This window comes from Amblyomma americanum, chromosome 6 (assembly GCF_052857255.1).
Source record: "Amblyomma americanum isolate KBUSLIRL-KWMA chromosome 6, ASM5285725v1, whole genome shotgun sequence".
NCBI lineage: Eukaryota > Metazoa > Arthropoda > Arachnida > Ixodida > Ixodidae > Amblyomma > Amblyomma americanum.
Genome location: NC_135502.1, coordinates 88,120,190 through 88,137,700, shown reverse-complemented (window position 1 = coordinate 88,137,700; position 17,511 = coordinate 88,120,190). Strand labels below are relative to the sequence as shown.

Below are 17,511 nucleotides of genomic sequence, written 5' to 3'. Positions count from 1 at the left end.
TTATTATTATTATTATTATTATTATTATTATTATTATTATTAAGGAAATGGCGCAGTATCTGTCTCATATATCGTTGGACACCTGAACCGCGCCTTAAGGGAAGGGATAAAAGAGGGAGTGAAAGAAGAGGTGCCTTAGTGGAGGGCTCCGGAATAATTTCGACCACCTGGGGATCTTTAATGTGCACTGACATCGCACAGCACACTGGCGCCTTAGCGTTTTTCCTCCATAAAAACGCAGCCGCCGCGGACGGGTTCGAACCCGGGAACTCCGGATCAGTATAGCCGTCTTACCTTTAACGAAAATATTTTCAAATAATGTGCTGTAATTACAGTTGGTAATTTTCATCTGTATTCTGGTGCATTTCTATGATGTTTGTATTGTCTTAAGTATTGTATATATCTATTGCATATTTATTGATGTAACGTGTATAACGATTACTACAGTCCGATGCTTGAATTTTAATAAATAATGTTTTTGATACAACCATATGCGTCTTCCTCACGGGATTAAACTTTGTGGTGCAAACAAAGCCTGGCTTCAGAAGGATCGACATCTGAGCTGTGTTGTTTCTCTACGTTTTTGTTCGTCTTTAGTGCACTAAACATTTCCTTAAAGCCTAGGTTTTGCTGAAAACAGAATGCAGATTAATCACGAAGTGAGCATATGTGTTGGTGTTTACAACAGCTAGCACGCGTTTCAAGCAAGTTTTGTTGTTTTCCTTATAATAATAACAATAATAATAATCCCGTTGATCGCACTTCATTCTTTTTAATTTGGTGGAATTAAAATGAAACATGGCCATATTTCCAGTAGTGTAGCAGGCGACGGGGGGGGGGGGGGGGCGGGGGTCAGTATAGGGAAAGGGGGCCTGCATGCGCATTAGCCCAGGGCCCCCATTTTTCTTAATCAAGCCCTGGCTGTGCACGGTTTACCGTCCCAGGAAATTTTTGTGTCGTCTTCAGCAATAACCACAGGAGTGGAAAGAGCGGACGCGACAGCGCGTTGCAGCGTTGGGGTCCACGGAACACCATCGTCCTTTCGGTGCGACGTTTAATAATAATAATAATAATTGGTATTGGGGGAGAGGATCGAAATGGCGCAGTATCTGGCTCATATGTCGTTGGACACCTGAACCGCGCCGTAAGGGAAGGGATAAAGGAGGGAGTGAAAGAAGAAATAGGTGCCGTAGTGGAGGGCACCGGAATAATTTCGACCACCTGGGGATCTTTAACGTGCACTGACATCGCACAGCACACGGGCGCCTTAGCGTTTTGCCTCCATAAAAACGCAGCCGCCGCGGTCGGGTTCGAACCCGGGAACTCCGCGACGCCTTGCCCATTGGACAATTTCAGGAAAGGTAATGACGCCTGCCGCCGTAGTTGAGGGCTTGGGAACAATTTTGACCACCTGGGTATCTTTAACGTGCACTGACATCGCGCAGCACACGGACGCCTTAGCAACAGTGCTCTATAAATTCTAGAGCCCTATACCTTAGCGTTTTACCTCCATAGAAACTGAACTCAAGTTTGATTTCTAGCCACTCGCGACTCATTCTGTATCCAAACAGAGACGAGACTAGACAAGACGCCTAGACGATTCCGTTCCCAGTTTGCTTGTTTGCACAGATTTGAGTGTCTAGTTCACCTCGTACTTCACATAGGTCCCCACAGCTCCGTAATCTTGGCCTCTTGGCGTTCTAACAAGTAACGTAAGTATGCACGTAAGCCTGTGCACTTACCGCCTACGCTTGGAGATTTCTTCCAGTGCTTTAACGATAGGTGTGGATCGAGATATGAAATTCTATATTACCTGCACTCAGGTACTGCGATGGATCCAGCGTTGCTCAAAGAAAGAGATGCGTTTAAAAAAAGGGCGATGGCCACTCCCGTGGTCGAAGCCCGAAAACGCGACCGCGATTCATCGGCAGGAAGCGCAGCATCACAACCGAAGAAAAAAGTCAAGCCTCCAAAGCCAAAAGGTGAGCCTTGCTTCATGATCTTTTGTCGCGAGTGTAACAAGCTTTGTTTTGCTTACAGATACATATAACTACAAGGCGACATCTGGAAGTTCGCAATACAACTTCAGCGTCCTAGCTAAGATTGTGAAGCACATGAAAGTGAGTAAACTGCGCGTTGTTTGAACTTCCTCAAAATGAAATGCTGTTTTTCCTTCGTGCATACGCGAAAGCCTTGTGTTGCGCGCCGACTACCAGTTATCAAGTGAATTTCAACTCTGCTCTAGAAACCGATATAATTTAGAACAATCTTAACAGTAAATATTAACGACATAATATTCGTCTGTGGATTGACACCGTAAATTCTGTGAATCTGTGAATTGACGACAAACATTCAGTTTTCGTACCTTTGGTGGGGTTTCTTTAGTACAGCTTGATGCATGAAACTCAGCTTGCTTGATCACATGTAAAGAAGAGCCTTCTAGTGTAAACATGTTCTTGGTGAGAGCTGTACTGAAATGGTCCATTCTTGTCTTTCAAAGTGACATGTTGCCTCATATAAATGCAGAAAGCATGGCGCACAAAATATTATAAAATTGCCAATTTAATCAACTAAGTGCATACTGAACATCATAAAAGTGCAGAAACATTTCTGGACTGTTCTCAACATGCAGCACATGTATTGCAGATATTTGTAATGATTGTAGACTCATGTTAAGGTGGATTTTTAGTGTGGGTTATCTCAGTTGTATTGTCTTTCAGTCTCAAACTAGCATGCGGCATTATCAGCGAATAAGTGCAGAATAACCATTGCAAAGTAACTAAAAGTTGTTTTTAATATACATTAAATACTCTCAGTTTTGAATTCCTAAATCAGCTCTTCTGTGTCATTGCCGTGCATTGTGGAACAGTACTGCGTGTGATGAAAGCTAGGGTGCATATGCTTTTGATGTCTCGTCTTCAAGAGCACTGACCTCGTAGAAACTTTCCACCTGCAAGAACAAATGAAAGTTGGCAAGGGCCAAATGTGAGTGCGTTGGGGCTGGTAAATGTTGTTCCCAGCCCAGTAAGTTTCGGTCTTGAGTTTTGGCACAAAGGCACCGCAGGACATTTTTATGAAACAGCAAAACACTGGCAAGGATGTAGCGCTTGCTTGGCTTTCAATGTAGACAGCAACATTCAAGGAATGCAGGGCCGTAACAACTATTTTCGCTGTGACAATGCAGGAAGCAGCAAAGGAAAGCAGGCTAAGGTATGTGTACTGAAGCAGTAAAAAATATATTGAAATATATTGTTGATTTTCAGTTACCCTTTGGTTGTTACTCTCTGTGTGCATCTTGTGTGTTGCCTGTTTTTTATCATTTTTTTGACTGAACATGGATATTTTCTCCTGCTATTTAAGCAAAGGCACCTGGAAGGGGATACACACCCTTTGACACTTGAGGAGATCTTGGACGAGACAAACCAGCTGGACCTTGGAGCACGTCAGAAACACTGGCTAGCGACTGAGGTAATACCTCTTTCTGACGCATGCCAAATGAGACAACTGCATCAGCTTGCATTTTTTATTTCCTTTAATTTGTTGCAAGAGCTATTAAATTAATCTTTTATACCTGATCCAAATCCTAATTGGGACCAGAAAAACCAAGACACCTTCTATTGTCTTTGTGTACACAACCAACACGAAATGGCTTGCATTTTTTGTGGGCCGTACTACACAAACTGTCTTTCCTTGGCATGATTTTAGTTTTAAATTCTGTAAGAACTGAAGCCTTTGCAGAAATCCAAATCATAAGCTTTTCTTATAATATAAATAAGAACCTAAAATGCTCCATACATGAAGTGTTGGCATGAATGAGCAGTGGCTACATTTGAGAGATATGTCTGATCACATTGAAATGACATGGATTGTTGCAATGCATTCCTAGGAAGGTATTTTTAGTCTGTTGCTGCCGCGACAAAAAAAATACGCCAACTGCTGTTATTGACAAGTACGTACCTGCTAGAGATGTGCAGTAAATTTTGTCTTTATTTGCATCAGCATGCCTTGTATTAAATTCGCCATAGAAGTTCGCACCATTGAGAAAGTGTCTTTTGATTCATATGCAGTAGCTCACTTTTTGCGAGTGTTGTTATTGCTTGGATGCTCACTTTAGCACCTTGGGTTCTTTGGGTAGACAAGAAAAAGTACACTTAATTCAGACTTGAACGGACCAGAGATTTTTGTTTGAATTATCAGAAGCATGCCATAATATGATCCAAGGCTAAATGTGATTTGCTTTATGCATATCTATGCATACGAATAGTATTTTGGAATTATTGCTCTATGCAAACATAGCTAGTGAAAGGCCCTGATATGTTTACTCAACCAGCAGCCTCTAACTGGCTGTGTGTTTAAAAAACTATTAGTAATGCAATGGTTTTTCAATAGAGTAAAGGGACTGGAAAAAAAAACGTCTGAATTATCTGAAGTTCGAGACTTCAAATGGCTGCAAAAAACTTCCAGAAAACCTTTTTGTGCCGCAATGAATTTAATTGGTGAAAAAATGCGCAATGGTAGTCAGCTTTTGAGTGAAAACTGCATCATGCTGTACTGCTTGTCTATAGTCGTGAATACCAAAGCAAAACTACTACAAAAGAGTAAGGCCTTCTGCGGCCTCCTTCACAAGTGTGACGTGGTGGTGGAGCCTCCTCACAACCAGCGGCATCCATGAAGGAGGCTTCACTTGCAAACACAAACAGCTCATGATGAGTGTGCATTTTTAACACACTAGAAAAACCACCCGAACAGAAGCAAGGGGAATGCATATGTGTGCCTGAATGGCGAGATGTCTTCTAAAAAGAACTAAAACCAGCGATGCGTCAATCAGAGACTGAAACTGCAGACAGCATGGGCTTGGCTCGCTGATTCGCGGCCTGTAGGCGATATCGCCGCAGGCTGGTAGAGAACGAAACTGTGTGGCAACAAGGCACCTCCAATCACTTGGAGTGCTGATTGAATCTGGACACAGTCCCCCCGTCAGACTTCATCTGAATTACTGGCTTGAATGGCCGAATTCTCAGCTCAACAGTGGCACAAATATGACATATTCGACCTCAGCCACCGCCATTTCGTGCGCTGGGAGCATTGGAGCTGAACAGAGAGCTTGAATTAAGCAAATTTAATAGAAACCTCATTGCGAATTAAGGGGCTTCAAGATACACTGAGGGTATACCTGGCAAACCAAAATATTGAACTTTTTTTTTATTTACCAAAAGTGCAAGTTATCCAAGTTATAATTATCATTAGTCTACTATAGTTAAACCATTCCGTGTTTACATGTGCTTTCAGCAGTGTGAGTGACCTCTCTTTTATTTATTTATTTTTTGGCTGTTCTCTAGTGTGAAGAGAAACTTCAGCAAAGCATATTGTCCGGCTAGTTGGTCCATTAGTGTTAGTAAAAGAGAAGAGATCAATTAATGTTCATGACTAGTCTATTAGAAGAAAATCCTCTGCACACCTGTCTTTTCACACTAAAAACTGTGACCCTGATGGCAAGGAAAAATTTGAGGACATTAGGTTTTTAGCAGCAACCAGAATACTGTTGCACGTGAGCTTTTAGAAGCGTATCATATTGAAACGAAGGGAAACCAGTGCATTAGTGACGGATCTATGTTGTTGTTCAGTAAAGATTTTGAATTCTCTATTAAAGCACTGTAGCAATTCATGCTTTCTTTTTGTTTCATACTTTTTCATTTGTGCATGGATTTCTGCCTCTTGCTCGGTCTACTTAGTGCCGAGCTGTTCTTTCGAAAAGACTAGTTGTAAGTGAGCACTTTTCCAGTTTGTCTTCTTTTATGTCCTCGTCTTGAGTCGCGCTCTTGTGAACTCTTTTGCCTGCTGTGAAGAGAAATTGTGCATGTATTCTTGTGACTAATGAAAAACATGGTTGCAGGCTCTGCAAAACAACCCCAAGCTTCAGGTGACTCTCGACAACAAATACTGCTTCCGGCCAGCATACAACCTGAAGGACCGCAAGAGCCTGCTGCGACTGCTCGACAAACACGACCAGCGTGGTCTCGGTGGTGTGCTGCTGGAGGACGTCCAGGAGTCTCTGCCGAATGTGGAGCGCCACCTCAAAGCACTAGGTGACAGCATCATCTATGTGGTGCGGCCTGTGGACAAGAAGAAGGTGCTGTTCTACAACGACAAGTCCTTGCAGTTCAATGTTGATGAAGGTAGGCATTGCTGCACTACTCGCAAACTTTGGCCTATTCTTTGCCGAATGTAGTTGCAAGTGTTAAGGGGGGAAGAGGGTCTTAGAAAAAAATTTTTATTAATGAAGTCACAATTACGAAATCTTCAGGGAACATGTATTTTTGCGTGCTGATTCCAAATATGGAATTTAATTTATTGTACAACAATTTCTTAAACACTTATGCAATATGTTATGTAACTTTTTGTGGAGAGCTTTCAAGAAATCTTGCTGCAGGGAACTTGCTAGAATGCATGCCATTGGTTTCTCTTGACAGTAAGCTATGCAATAAAGCTAAAATTATCATCCTGTCTGTCATAGAAGTTGAGTTATAGAATTTTGAAGTTGTCACTACAGAAACAGGAAGACAAATTTTTCCTCCCGTTTGTGAAGTATGAAGTTCAAAACCCTGTAACTCAACTTCTGTGATAGGCAGGATAACAATTTTACCCTTATTGCATAGCTTGTTGTCAAGATAAGCGGATGGCATACATTCTAGCAAGTTCCGTGCAGCAAAATTTCGTCAAAGCTCTCCACAAAAAGTTACATAACATATTGCATCAAGTCCACAAGGACTTGTTGTATATTAAATTAAATTCCATATGTGGAATCAGTGTGCAAAAATACATGTTCCCTGAAGATTTCATAATTGTGACTTAATTAATAAAAAAAATTTTCTAAGACCAGCTTTCCCCTTAAATGTTTTCGGTGAGTACCATAGTGCCATCTAGCCCTTTGCCAAGAGAAATAGGTAGCAGTGTCTTCACATTGGGGTCACCTAAAATCGAACTGCTCTTAGTTAAATCTTCATGCAATTCAAACTTTGCATTATTTAGTTATTTACTTTTTGTTTATACATACTGCAAGCCACAGTTCTGGCTGAAGCAGTAAGGCGAAACGAAATGACAAGTGCACAGCAGACAATGTATAACAAATGAAACATCAGAGAACACCGCAAGTACCTTGGAAATCCTGTAATCTGATGAAAGCGCATTTGAGCTCATTTGCAAAATTATTGGAATCAGTGCTGTCCGAGAGAAATTGCACTCCTCTGCTGTTCTAAAAGAAATCTATACTTTTGTGTGTTAGTTCTGGCAAATATTGGCATTTACGAATGTTACTTTTTATGTCACATTCTTCTGGTGCTATTTGAATTCACATAAATTGGTGGTATGGTTGGCCCAGTGTTTAGGGGAAACCCACAAGGTGGAGTAGATTTGTATAAGAAGTAATTACTCTTTACTATCCACTATACTCCGTTTCATACATCAGGTGCAACGCTGTAAAGTGTAGGCAAGTAGTCCGCACGGAAAAAAAGAGGGAGGCGTGTTACTCCACGCTTGTTCTGTGGCCGTGTTGTCTAAGGCATGAGAAAGTGACAGCGTGTCGTCAGCAATAAGAGCGAATTTGATCGAGCTCATGACAAATGTGTCGTGTAGTAAGCCTGCAGGCAAAGTATTTACTGTGTTTCGCTCACCACATGGATCGCACTACTTTTTGGTCGCAGATGCAGTCAGTGCAAACAAGAACGCTAGCTTTGACAGCGTTGCACCTGATGTATGAAACAGAGTATAGAGCACAACCATATGGCTGCAGACGAAAAATTCAGGGGGGCACTTTGTTGACCTAAAGTGCAGTGAGGCGAAAGCCTTTAGCATGGTGTTGCTGCTTGTGTGGCTGATGTGTGGTGAAGATGTTGATCAAAGACTACTAAGAGCAGAATTCAGGCGATATCCTTCCAGATCAGCCAGATGTGCAAGCTTCCGCATTAGAGGACCCTTAAGTTTCCTCTTTGGGACAGTGTTGCCAAGGGGTCCACAGAACCATGTTAAAAAGGAAATGAGGCCTGTCTCGCATATCTCTGTGGACACTGAACTGGGCCCTAAGGGAAGGAAAATGAAATAAAAATTGGTTTTAAGGAACGGAAAGAAACTGTCTCTTATATCTGGGTGGACACCTGAACCCCGTTTGATTGTCAGCTGTAGTGTGCTCTAGTGTGACACATTTCAGGGACATCCCCCTTCTTGGTGGCTTGTGAAAGGTGTCAGGTGTTTCAAATGCAGCGCAGCTATAGGTACCAGCCCACTGAGGGTGGGACCTGAGAGCAAATTATTCCAAAGGCTTCCCTGCCATTAAAGGCTTTCGCCTTAAAATGGTACAGCTTCCACAGAAACTTTGTAGCTGAACAAAAATTCATCCTGGTCCGGGGTTCGAACCTGGGGCTTCTGCCTTACTGGGGCTGTCGCTCTACCAACTGAGCTAACCAAGACGACCAGCATATGGTAGGGCGAGAGCGAATTGATCACAGCTTGGAAGTGCGAACGGTGTTAGTAGTTAATCAATTTGCTCTCACACTTTGGGTCACCCTGATCCCCTGTTAGATGATGTTCATAGAAGCCGTGTAGTGCACCTCTAGCGCAGCCATTGCCTCATCGAATTCGCTGCTGTGAGGAGCCTCATCTCCTGAAGCAGCACGGGTGCTCATAATGGATGCTGTCTTGCTCTCTGATTTTATTAATGAATCTTTGTTTTTACGGCATACCTTGTTGGTTCTGTCATCTTCCTGCTTGCTTTGTTTCACTTGAAAGAGGTGCTTGCTTTATTTCACTGAGCACAGGTTTCAAATGCATTATTTCCGTTTTCATGCTTCTTTGCTGGCAAGCATGATTATTGGACATATAATTTGTGGTCATGTTCCACTCAGTGCATTTAAAAAAAGAAAATGAGCAGATCAGCTGAAAAAGGTTGCTTGCTCCTACTGTTCTGTTTCATGTGCCCAGCCATATGCTGAGAGGCTTATCGATAGTTACTGTTAATTCTTTGCATAACTTCATCACTCGTGCTACACACACTGCTCCCATGCGTTTCTTTATGAAGCCATTTTCGTTTACGTCAGCCATAATTCCCGTTTTCGCCTTTTGATGGCCAAAACGCATTGTTTAATAACTATTCCACTATTTTTAGCACCCAAAACTCTCTTTCATGCTTTAGTATTCTGTCTGGTCATAGCTGGTTTCATTGCTTTATCACTTCTTCACTAAAGTAAAAAGCTGTCTTCTTTAGTTTTCTGGCGTTTCTGTGTTTTGTTTTTTATGCCATCCTTTATTCTCGTTACAGTTACTCTTGTTGCTCTTTATCTCCTTCTTATAATCGGGTGGCACGGGCTGGGCCCCCATTCCTCTAATGCAGCTCTTCCTTGTCCTGCTGCGTAGTGCTGGTGTAGTTCTACAGAATTTGAAGCTTAAGGCCCCTACATGAAGTTGTTTAATGAAGAGCGGAAGGTCCTGAAGGCACTGAATTTATACGAGTTGCTCAGTTTTGTTTAAACGGACAGAAGAACATTATTTCGCAAGTTTTTCTGTCTGTTCAAGCAAAACTCTGAGCAACTCGTATAAATGTTTGTTTGAAAGCCATGTTCTGCAATGCCAGCCGCAAGACAGGGGTCGTCGTGTGTAAATCTGTATGAAAATATGGCACGCTGGAATTTGTAATTTGCATACACTAAACCGAAGGCCAAGTTAAAATTGTGGCTCATTGCACACGCCTGTCCTATCCCATTACTTTTTAATGGTTATTTAGCTACAAAAGTCACTTTTACTATGCTGGTGCTGAAATTTTTGTTGTCATGACTTGCTTTTCCCCCTTTAGGCTCTGACACGGGGGTCATGTGTGTGCTTGGTTTGCTATGCCATTTGTTGGCTGTGTGCAGAAAGAAACTAAGCATTATGTTCAATTTAGGGGTCGTAAGAAATGTATCATATAGTTAAAAATTTAATAACTTAATTTTTATTACATTCATGCAGCCAATGCCTGACTTCTAAAGTACAGTCGCTCATTCACCAGTCCTCTAAACAACAAAAGGTGCATTTCTGAACATCTAATGTGCTGGCACTGCAAGTAGTACTGACAGAGATTTTTTTTTTTTTCTCTCTGTCTCTTCTTTCCTGTTTTGGTTTGACAGAATTCCAGAAGCTTTGGAGAAGTGTTGCTGTTGAAGGTATAGATGACCAGAAAATTGAGGAGTACTTGCAGAAACAAGGTATTACGTCAATGCAAGACATGGGCGTCAAGAAAGTTGTAAGTATCACCTTTCATTGACATCAGCTACAATAGATGTAGAAGTCTCAGTGTTATTTCACATTAGCAACTACATCGGGTTTGCAATAAGCTGCATGTAAATGTGAAACCAAGATTTTCCTTCCCGTATAAATCTAGTAGTATTGCCTTCTTGCTGCAGTATTCTGCTCCCTGAATTCTGTCCATGCAGAAAAACTTAATGCAAGTCATGTCTGCTGGGCATTTCATCCAACTTGTGGCAAGCATTAAAAGACAGTGGGTCACGCTTTATATATGGAGTCAGAACAGTATTGTTTGCAGGCCATTTCATTAAATTTGGGTGTTTGCTATTTGCATAACAGGTTAATTACAAGGTTGAAAGATTGCTTTTACAGCAAAGCTGTTTGGGCTGAGGTTTGGTATGAGTGTCGGCATCTGCACAACACATCATGCAACCAGCCCAGCTCATGCGACCGTGATGTTACATGATGTGACAGATGGCACCACATGATGTGATGTTGCCACCAGTGAGGAGCTGTTCACTTAATCACGCATCGCAAAAGCAGAAACAGTCACACTGGTTATGCATCGCACATTGCAAAAGCAGCGACGGTGGTACTGGTTATTCTCATTAATGAGAAAGCACCACAATGGTAGAGGCATTTTGAAATGTTTGTTTCATTGCAAAGCATACAATGCAGAAGCTGTAGACCATGTTGGTGCAAGTGGCCATTTAGCATTGCGCTTTCAAGGCAGGCAACCAGGTTAAGAAAGTTTACACCAGTGATGTCTGTTACAGTTGAAGAAAGTACAAAAAAAAAATGCATCCTTAGGCACAGCGAGAAGTGATAGAAGAAAAGTTGCAAGATATTTCCTGCTTAATAACCAACCCAGTACCCAAGCAGTCAATATCACAAAACTGCCGTTACAAAGCACCTGGAGGCTGATGAGAGAAGTTGGTTGACTTGTCTCAGCAGATGAGGTGTTTGCACGAACCTGTTGGAAGATGCTGTGGTGTTCATTACTGCTCATTCCTGTGCATGTGTTCCTTATTGAGAGCAGATAGGCCAGATTTCCTGCCACCTGTGTTCGAATAGTACTACCGATAAGCAGTGGATTAATTATGTGCACTTGCGTGGACCTCCGAATTCATTTCACCTTTTGAAAAAAGATAGAACAAAAGTGCAACTCCCAAGAAAATGCTATATGTTCAGACAAAATGCCAATTTTCGCTTAACGCTGAAGTGAATATCTATAACGACCACTACTACTATGAAGCCACCAGTTCTCTCAGAGCACCTGCCGAAGTGGTTTTCCAATTGAGCTGCAGAATCTTCAGTGCCTACATCATTGGCTGCCTTTTTTTAAGTACACTAAGTAGAGAGAGGTACGTCAGGGAGGTACTAAATGGCTAAATGGCCTAGTGAGGAATTTCGCTTGTTAACTTCTCTTGGTATGACCGCCTCCTAGGTTGTTTTAGCAAGATAAGGCTCTGCAACATTGCACGAAGTATAGCATCATCCCTGTTAGTAGTTATATCCACAGCACGCCACTGGCACCGTACTTGCGTCCTACTTGTCATTCTTGCTTCAGCTCATCTGAATGCACAGCTCCTCACGCACGCTGCACTTCATGATTGACCTCATGCTCTGCAGTGCGAGTGACCAGGCACACACATTCTACATGGACATTCTGAGCTTCGTGCTTTTTTCCGGTGCTTGCAGTCAGCTGCAAACGCTGCGTTTCAATGCATCTCTATGTCCACAGTCGTTTGTGCTGCCCACTTAGTGCTCACTTTGGCGGTATTCTATGCATCCTTCCATTTACTCTACACTACACACTTGATCCTTTCTCGGTTCTTGTACTCACCGCTGCATGTTTGTACAAACCTGCATGCTTAACCATGCAGCTGGATGCATAAAGTTCTCGGCTCCACTTCCATGCGACAATCGCGCTGGCCTACTTAGATCTCCATTGGTGCTTTCCCTGCTGCTGCTGACGAGGTCATCACATGATTGGCACATGCTGCTCCTTTCTTTCACCTTCCCTTCACCTCACGCTATCAAGGCTGCCTCACTATGCCATCCTCACCCACCCATCACCAGCCTTTGTTACTGTTTCACTTTGCCCTCCCAACATCTCACAGATCTTTGCAAGTGCTAGCAGAGGCCTATGCAGTTTTGTGCAGACAGCACGTCTAGGCAGGAAAGGCAGCACATGGCTGCTAACACCGGCAAAGATGCCCTGATTGGCTTGAGAGGACTGCGAACTACAGTGTGGCGACCCATTCGCATGGCATGCTCATACATTTTATGAGGCTTGGCACAAGTTACTAGTTGAAATTGTGAAGTTCATGTTGCTGTAGTTTTATACGCTTGTGAAAATGTCTGCTCTGTGCATGCACAACGACTTGCTTTGTAAGCCATTTAAAGCAGTCAGAACATTTCCTGCAGAAAAAGTTGGGTGTTTTGATGTATGGTGGCCTCATATTAGAAGCAATTTACCTGCCTTACAGTAGCTGTCTTATGATTTCACAAGTGTCGAAATCCAGCTGTTCTAGCAGGGGGCGACAGAAGGTTAGGTGGGGGGATGAGATTAATTGCAGGCATACGGTGGGATCAGCTAGCGGAGGACATGGTTAATTGGAGAGACATGGGAGAGGCCTCTGCCCTGCAATGGGCATAGGCAAGCTGATGATATATATTCTGATTTTTCAGAATACACATTCTGGAATCAGGCAGTGTTCTGAGTGTGTGTTGTTGGGCTAGTCGATCAATCATGGTAAATAAAAGGGGGTACAGTGCAGTGTTCTGAATTTTTTCCCCGATTTTGTTCTTGCAGAATGTTGCTCAAAAGCGGAAGAAGCCGTCATCGAAGAGGGCAAAGACATTTAAGAAACACAACGACCACATGGGAGACATTTTAGAAGATTACACTGACAAGTAGACTTCACAGATTTAGGAGTGTACATACCATTGTAAATTTCCATGTAACAATTGTACAAGGAAAACAGAACAGCCGTTTCTGACAAAGTTGTCAGTGTTGCCAGATCAGCCAGTGAAAGGAGAGGGACTGCCTCTGCAGTACAGCATGATGACCATTCGCAAGTGATATTTACAGCACCTTGTTGAGACTATGGTACAAGTATGTTTTGCTATAAACCTGGAACTACTGCCTAGCCGAATTATGTTTGTGGCTTCTGTATTACTTTTCTCATCCTTTATAGTACTAAGGCTCATTTCCACTAATGGTTACACGTTATATTGTCTGTGCCTGGATCACCCTCTGTCGAGCTATCATGCTTCAAGCTCCTGTCAACTGAAGTTCATATGAGTGAAGAATGCACTTGTTAACTTAACCACTGCAATGAAATCTCATTTTTATCTTGTATGAAACTTCGACCTCATCTGCGTGATTTTAGGTAATTAATGTGTAAAATTATGTATTTTATCCGTCTTCCTTTGACTTTAATGAATGACACTTGCAACACCCCAGCTTGGTACGTTATTCGATGCTGCGCATTTTCATGCTCGGTTGACTTGCACCACATAGTGAGTGCATGTCAGAGACTTCTTCCAGACTGTGCTCAAGCACCAATAGCTGTCACGTTCCTAAGTAATAGAGGGTTCGTTGTTCACACCATGCAACACCACCGTCTTACATGCTCTCAAAAGCTACACAAATCGAGGTGCTGGCCGCATGCGACGGCCGTGCCTCGATGTTCATTTCGAATGGAATACCGGCGTATCTAAATTTGCAAGCACAAGACCTTGAGTTTACCAAACTTGATATCAGATGTGTAAAGCAACAAACTCATTCTAAAAGCTCATAATTGGAATGTGGTACCCCAGAGCACCGTGTATGAGCTTCATTGCCGAGCAGTGGCTTACTTGGAAGCAAAGAAATTATTAGGAATGCTAATGAAATCTATTTACGAGACAATGGTTAGGTCAGCTAGCTGGCTTGCATAATAGGGCTGAAGACAAGTCTAGCGGTACTAAGCCTAACGCCATCTCGTGCCAGTCGAGAGCGACGAAATCTCGGCATGAACGCTTCAGCTCTTCCGCACAAGATGAAACTGCAGCATTTACAGACATGCCTCAGCCTCACAATCTAGAGGCAATTGGCTAGCGGACGTGCGCATTTACGATTGAGTCTTCCTCCACAATCGCGAATAAAAAGTGGCAGTGAAGTGCCACGACCATAGCTGGCTCGAGCTCGCAGTGCTGAAAACGACTCCTGGTGCAGCTGCCTTTGCCTGTGTGCAGCAGGCAACCAATAATTCGTTGTACTACATCTACATGAGTTTGCGCTACGCTAAAACTATTGATGTTGAGGCGGTGGGTTGTCTTTGGAGGGTGTGGCCCAGCATGTTCCAAAAGCTGAACACACTGGAGCCTGTACCTCCCAGACCCCTTGCTCAGAAAAGTTTTTTTTTTTTTTAAGAAATGAAAGGCGCAGTACTTATCCCTTCTTGGTGGACAACTCAGCTGCCCTGTGAAGGAAGAGAGGAAGGTGATAGTGAAAGAAGAAAAAGGTGTGGCCGTAGTGGAGGGCTCTGGAAAATTACAGGATTGCACTTTAGTCTGCTTAAGAGCGGACATTTCCCTTTCCTCTTTTTCTCCCTCCCTTTTTCATTTCCCACTGTGGGTTTCTCAGTAGGCACAGGCCACTACCCACCGCGGGTTCGAGCTTGGCGCGAGCCAAGGGCCCCGATCAGCCGTCACCACACGCACCCTGGGGCACCGCTGCGGCGGCGTTCAACCTCTGCAGAGAGGAGAGCGGCTCGCCGCAAGAAACAGGCCTCCAAGTTCACAAAGGAGACGTTTATTGACGCCGTCCTCCAGCGGTACATACACACACTCAACAGTCACCCCGTCTTGGGGCGCGCTCAGAGCAAGGCTCCGGTGCGCGCTCGGGGCAACAAGAGAAATGCGCACCGCTAGCACGCCGCTGCAGGAGATTGTCCCCGCGGCAGTGCTGTGATCTCTCTCGTGTCGGCCGTTGGGCCGTTTGCGAGAGAGAGTGGGCAGTCAACGCAAGGTGCGCCTGTCAGAGGTCGTTGGACCCCTGGACAGGCTCGAGCCGCGGCGGATCGAGGACCCACGCTGGCGAGCTCCAGTCTGAACTGGTCCGAACGGCAGAGGCCGGCCCGGACGAACAGCAACGTACGCACCTTACGCTGTCTCGGAGGGGGTCTCTCTCTCTGGGCCCCGCTCGGACGGTCGCGCGGCGCCCACCCCAAACGGGTCCCGAATTCTCGCCAAAAGTCACCAATGGCAAAGGCCCTTGGGAAGCCGGGGGCGGAGCTGAGGCCGAATGACATTCTCTCCGCCGCCCGAGGCGGGAGAACGGGAAAGAGGGCGACGCGGGATGCCATGCAGACGCCACGGTGGGAATATAGCAGGCTTCCCACACCACGAACTGCACGGGACTCGAGCCCATCACCTTTGCGGGATAATATCACCACTAACATCGTCGCTATCATCGTCGCTATCACCATCACGATTGGTATTGTGACTATCGCTATCAGAACTGGTGTCAGTCAAGTCAGTGCTTCCCCGTGGGCCTCGGCCTAAGCCAAGGCTCGGGGGTTGGGTTATAGGGCAGGGATGGTGCCGTTGGTCGGTCGCAGCCTGGTCCGCCAGGCTGATGAGTTTTTTTCTGCGTAGCGAGATCCTCGCTTCGCAGCAAATCGTCCCAGGCTGTTTCATGATTGAACTCCGCAGCCCCTGGGGAGCTGCCACATTCTATAGTTATGTGTGCCAAAGTACCTTTAACTCCACAGTATTTACATCCTCTACCTTCTGCTGATTGTATATACCTAAGACTTTTGGCAAAAAGTAGGTGAACGAGGACCCCAGTGACATCAAAGGCATATCCGGCGACACATGTTCTAGACACTTCCGGCGTCAACATAGCCTTATATTGCTTTCGCATTACAAATTTCGACCACCTGGGGATATTTAACGTGCACAGACACCACGCAGCACATTAAACATCCCCAAGTTGTAAGGCTGAAGAGGCGAAATGAAAAATTCTGAGGGAACTTAAGTCTGCTTACGTGGAGGAATGTGAAAGCATGTGTTTTGAGGAAAGGAAAAAAAGGCGCAGAAGCTCTCAGTTCATGGTGGACACCTAAACCCTGCCAGAGCGGGTGTTTTGAGGAAAGGAAAGGGCACAGTAGCTCTGGGATCTGGACATATCAACATAGGATCTGGATATAGGATAACTTTATTGCGGTTTTCTGGGATCTGGACATCTCGGTGGACACCTCAACCCCACCAAAGCTGTTTTGACGAAAGGAAAGGGCTTAGCATCTCAATCTCCACATCATTTACATTTTGGGAACACCTTTTGCGGACACCCGCCATGGTGGCTCACAGGTTAAGGCGCTCATCTAAGGAGTTGGAGTACCCGGCTTCAAACGCGACCGCGGCAGCTGTGTTTCGGTGGAGGCAAAATGCAAAAGGCGCCCGTGTGCTGTGCGATGTCAGTGCACGTTAAGGTCCCCGGGTGGTTGAAATTATTCTAGGTATCACACTGGGAGCACGAGGTACGCCCTAGGGAGCTGTCCTCTCCCATATTCTCTTCAACATAGCACTCCTTCACCTACCCCGACAGCTAGCTCAAATCCCCAACATCCATTTTAGCCTCTACACCGATGACATCAGTGTGTGGGAAAACCGCGGCAGCGATGCCGAAATAGAATACCTACAATTGGCCCTAACCACCATTGACGCACTGGAGCGTGGCCTGACCTGCTCCCCTTCAAAATCCGAGCTCTTTCTCTACTGGCCCAAACAACACGATTCAGTCAATCCATGCATCTCCCTCAACCTAAATACCGACCCCATCCCACTAGTAGACAAAATCCGCATGCCAGGGCTTATTCTTCACTCCCATGGCGCGCACGGCGAAGTCATAAAGACATTCCAAACACACGGTCAACAGACCGCCCGACTGATTCGCTGCATAGCGAACCGTCGGCCCGGCCTCCGCGAGCGACACATGACTCACCCATGCTTACGTCATAAGCCGCACCACACATGCCCTTCCATACCTACCCCTCAAACAGAAGGAGGGAGACCGGGTAAATGCGCTCCTGCGAAGTTGCACGAAAACAGCTCTACGTCTTTCCCCCAGCACATCAAACGACCAACTCTACAAACTCGGTGTCCACAACACCTTTGATGAACTCGCAGAAGCTACCTTTACGGCACAAATATCCTGTCTGTCCAACCCAGAAGCTGGCCGCACTT

General features: G+C 44.6%; 1 protein-coding gene across 1 annotated transcript; it reads left to right on the top strand.

The window, feature by feature from the left end:
- Positions 1 to 1,585: 1,585 nt before the first annotated feature.
- On the top strand, positions 1,586 to 13,433 carry TfIIEbeta (transcription factor IIEbeta). The gene is made up of 7 exons (XM_077627534.1): positions 1,586 to 1,712; positions 1,824 to 1,982; positions 2,041 to 2,120; positions 3,361 to 3,468; positions 5,894 to 6,176; positions 10,155 to 10,270; positions 13,091 to 13,433. The coding sequence occupies exons 2-7, from the start codon at positions 1,832 to 1,834 to the stop codon at positions 13,193 to 13,195; spliced, it is 843 nt and encodes a 280-aa protein (XP_077483660.1). The 5' UTR covers positions 1,586 to 1,712; positions 1,824 to 1,831; the 3' UTR covers positions 13,196 to 13,433.
- Positions 13,434 to 17,511: the final 4,078 nt, after the last annotated feature.

What these genes read in the sequence shown, in the direction of transcription:
- TfIIEbeta (XM_077627534.1), top strand. Translation starts at nt 1,832, where the DNA reads ATGGATCCAGCGTTGCTCAAAGAAAGAGATGCGTTTAAAAAAAGGGCG. An exon ending in AACACTGGCTAGCGACTGAG is followed by an intron (nt 3,469 to 5,893) that starts GTAATACCTCTT and finishes ACATGGTTGCAG; the next exon opens with GCTCTGCAAAACAACCCCAA. An exon ending in GCAGTTCAATGTTGATGAAG is followed by an intron (nt 6,177 to 10,154) that starts GTAGGCATTGCT and finishes TTGGTTTGACAG; the next exon opens with AATTCCAGAAGCTTTGGAGA.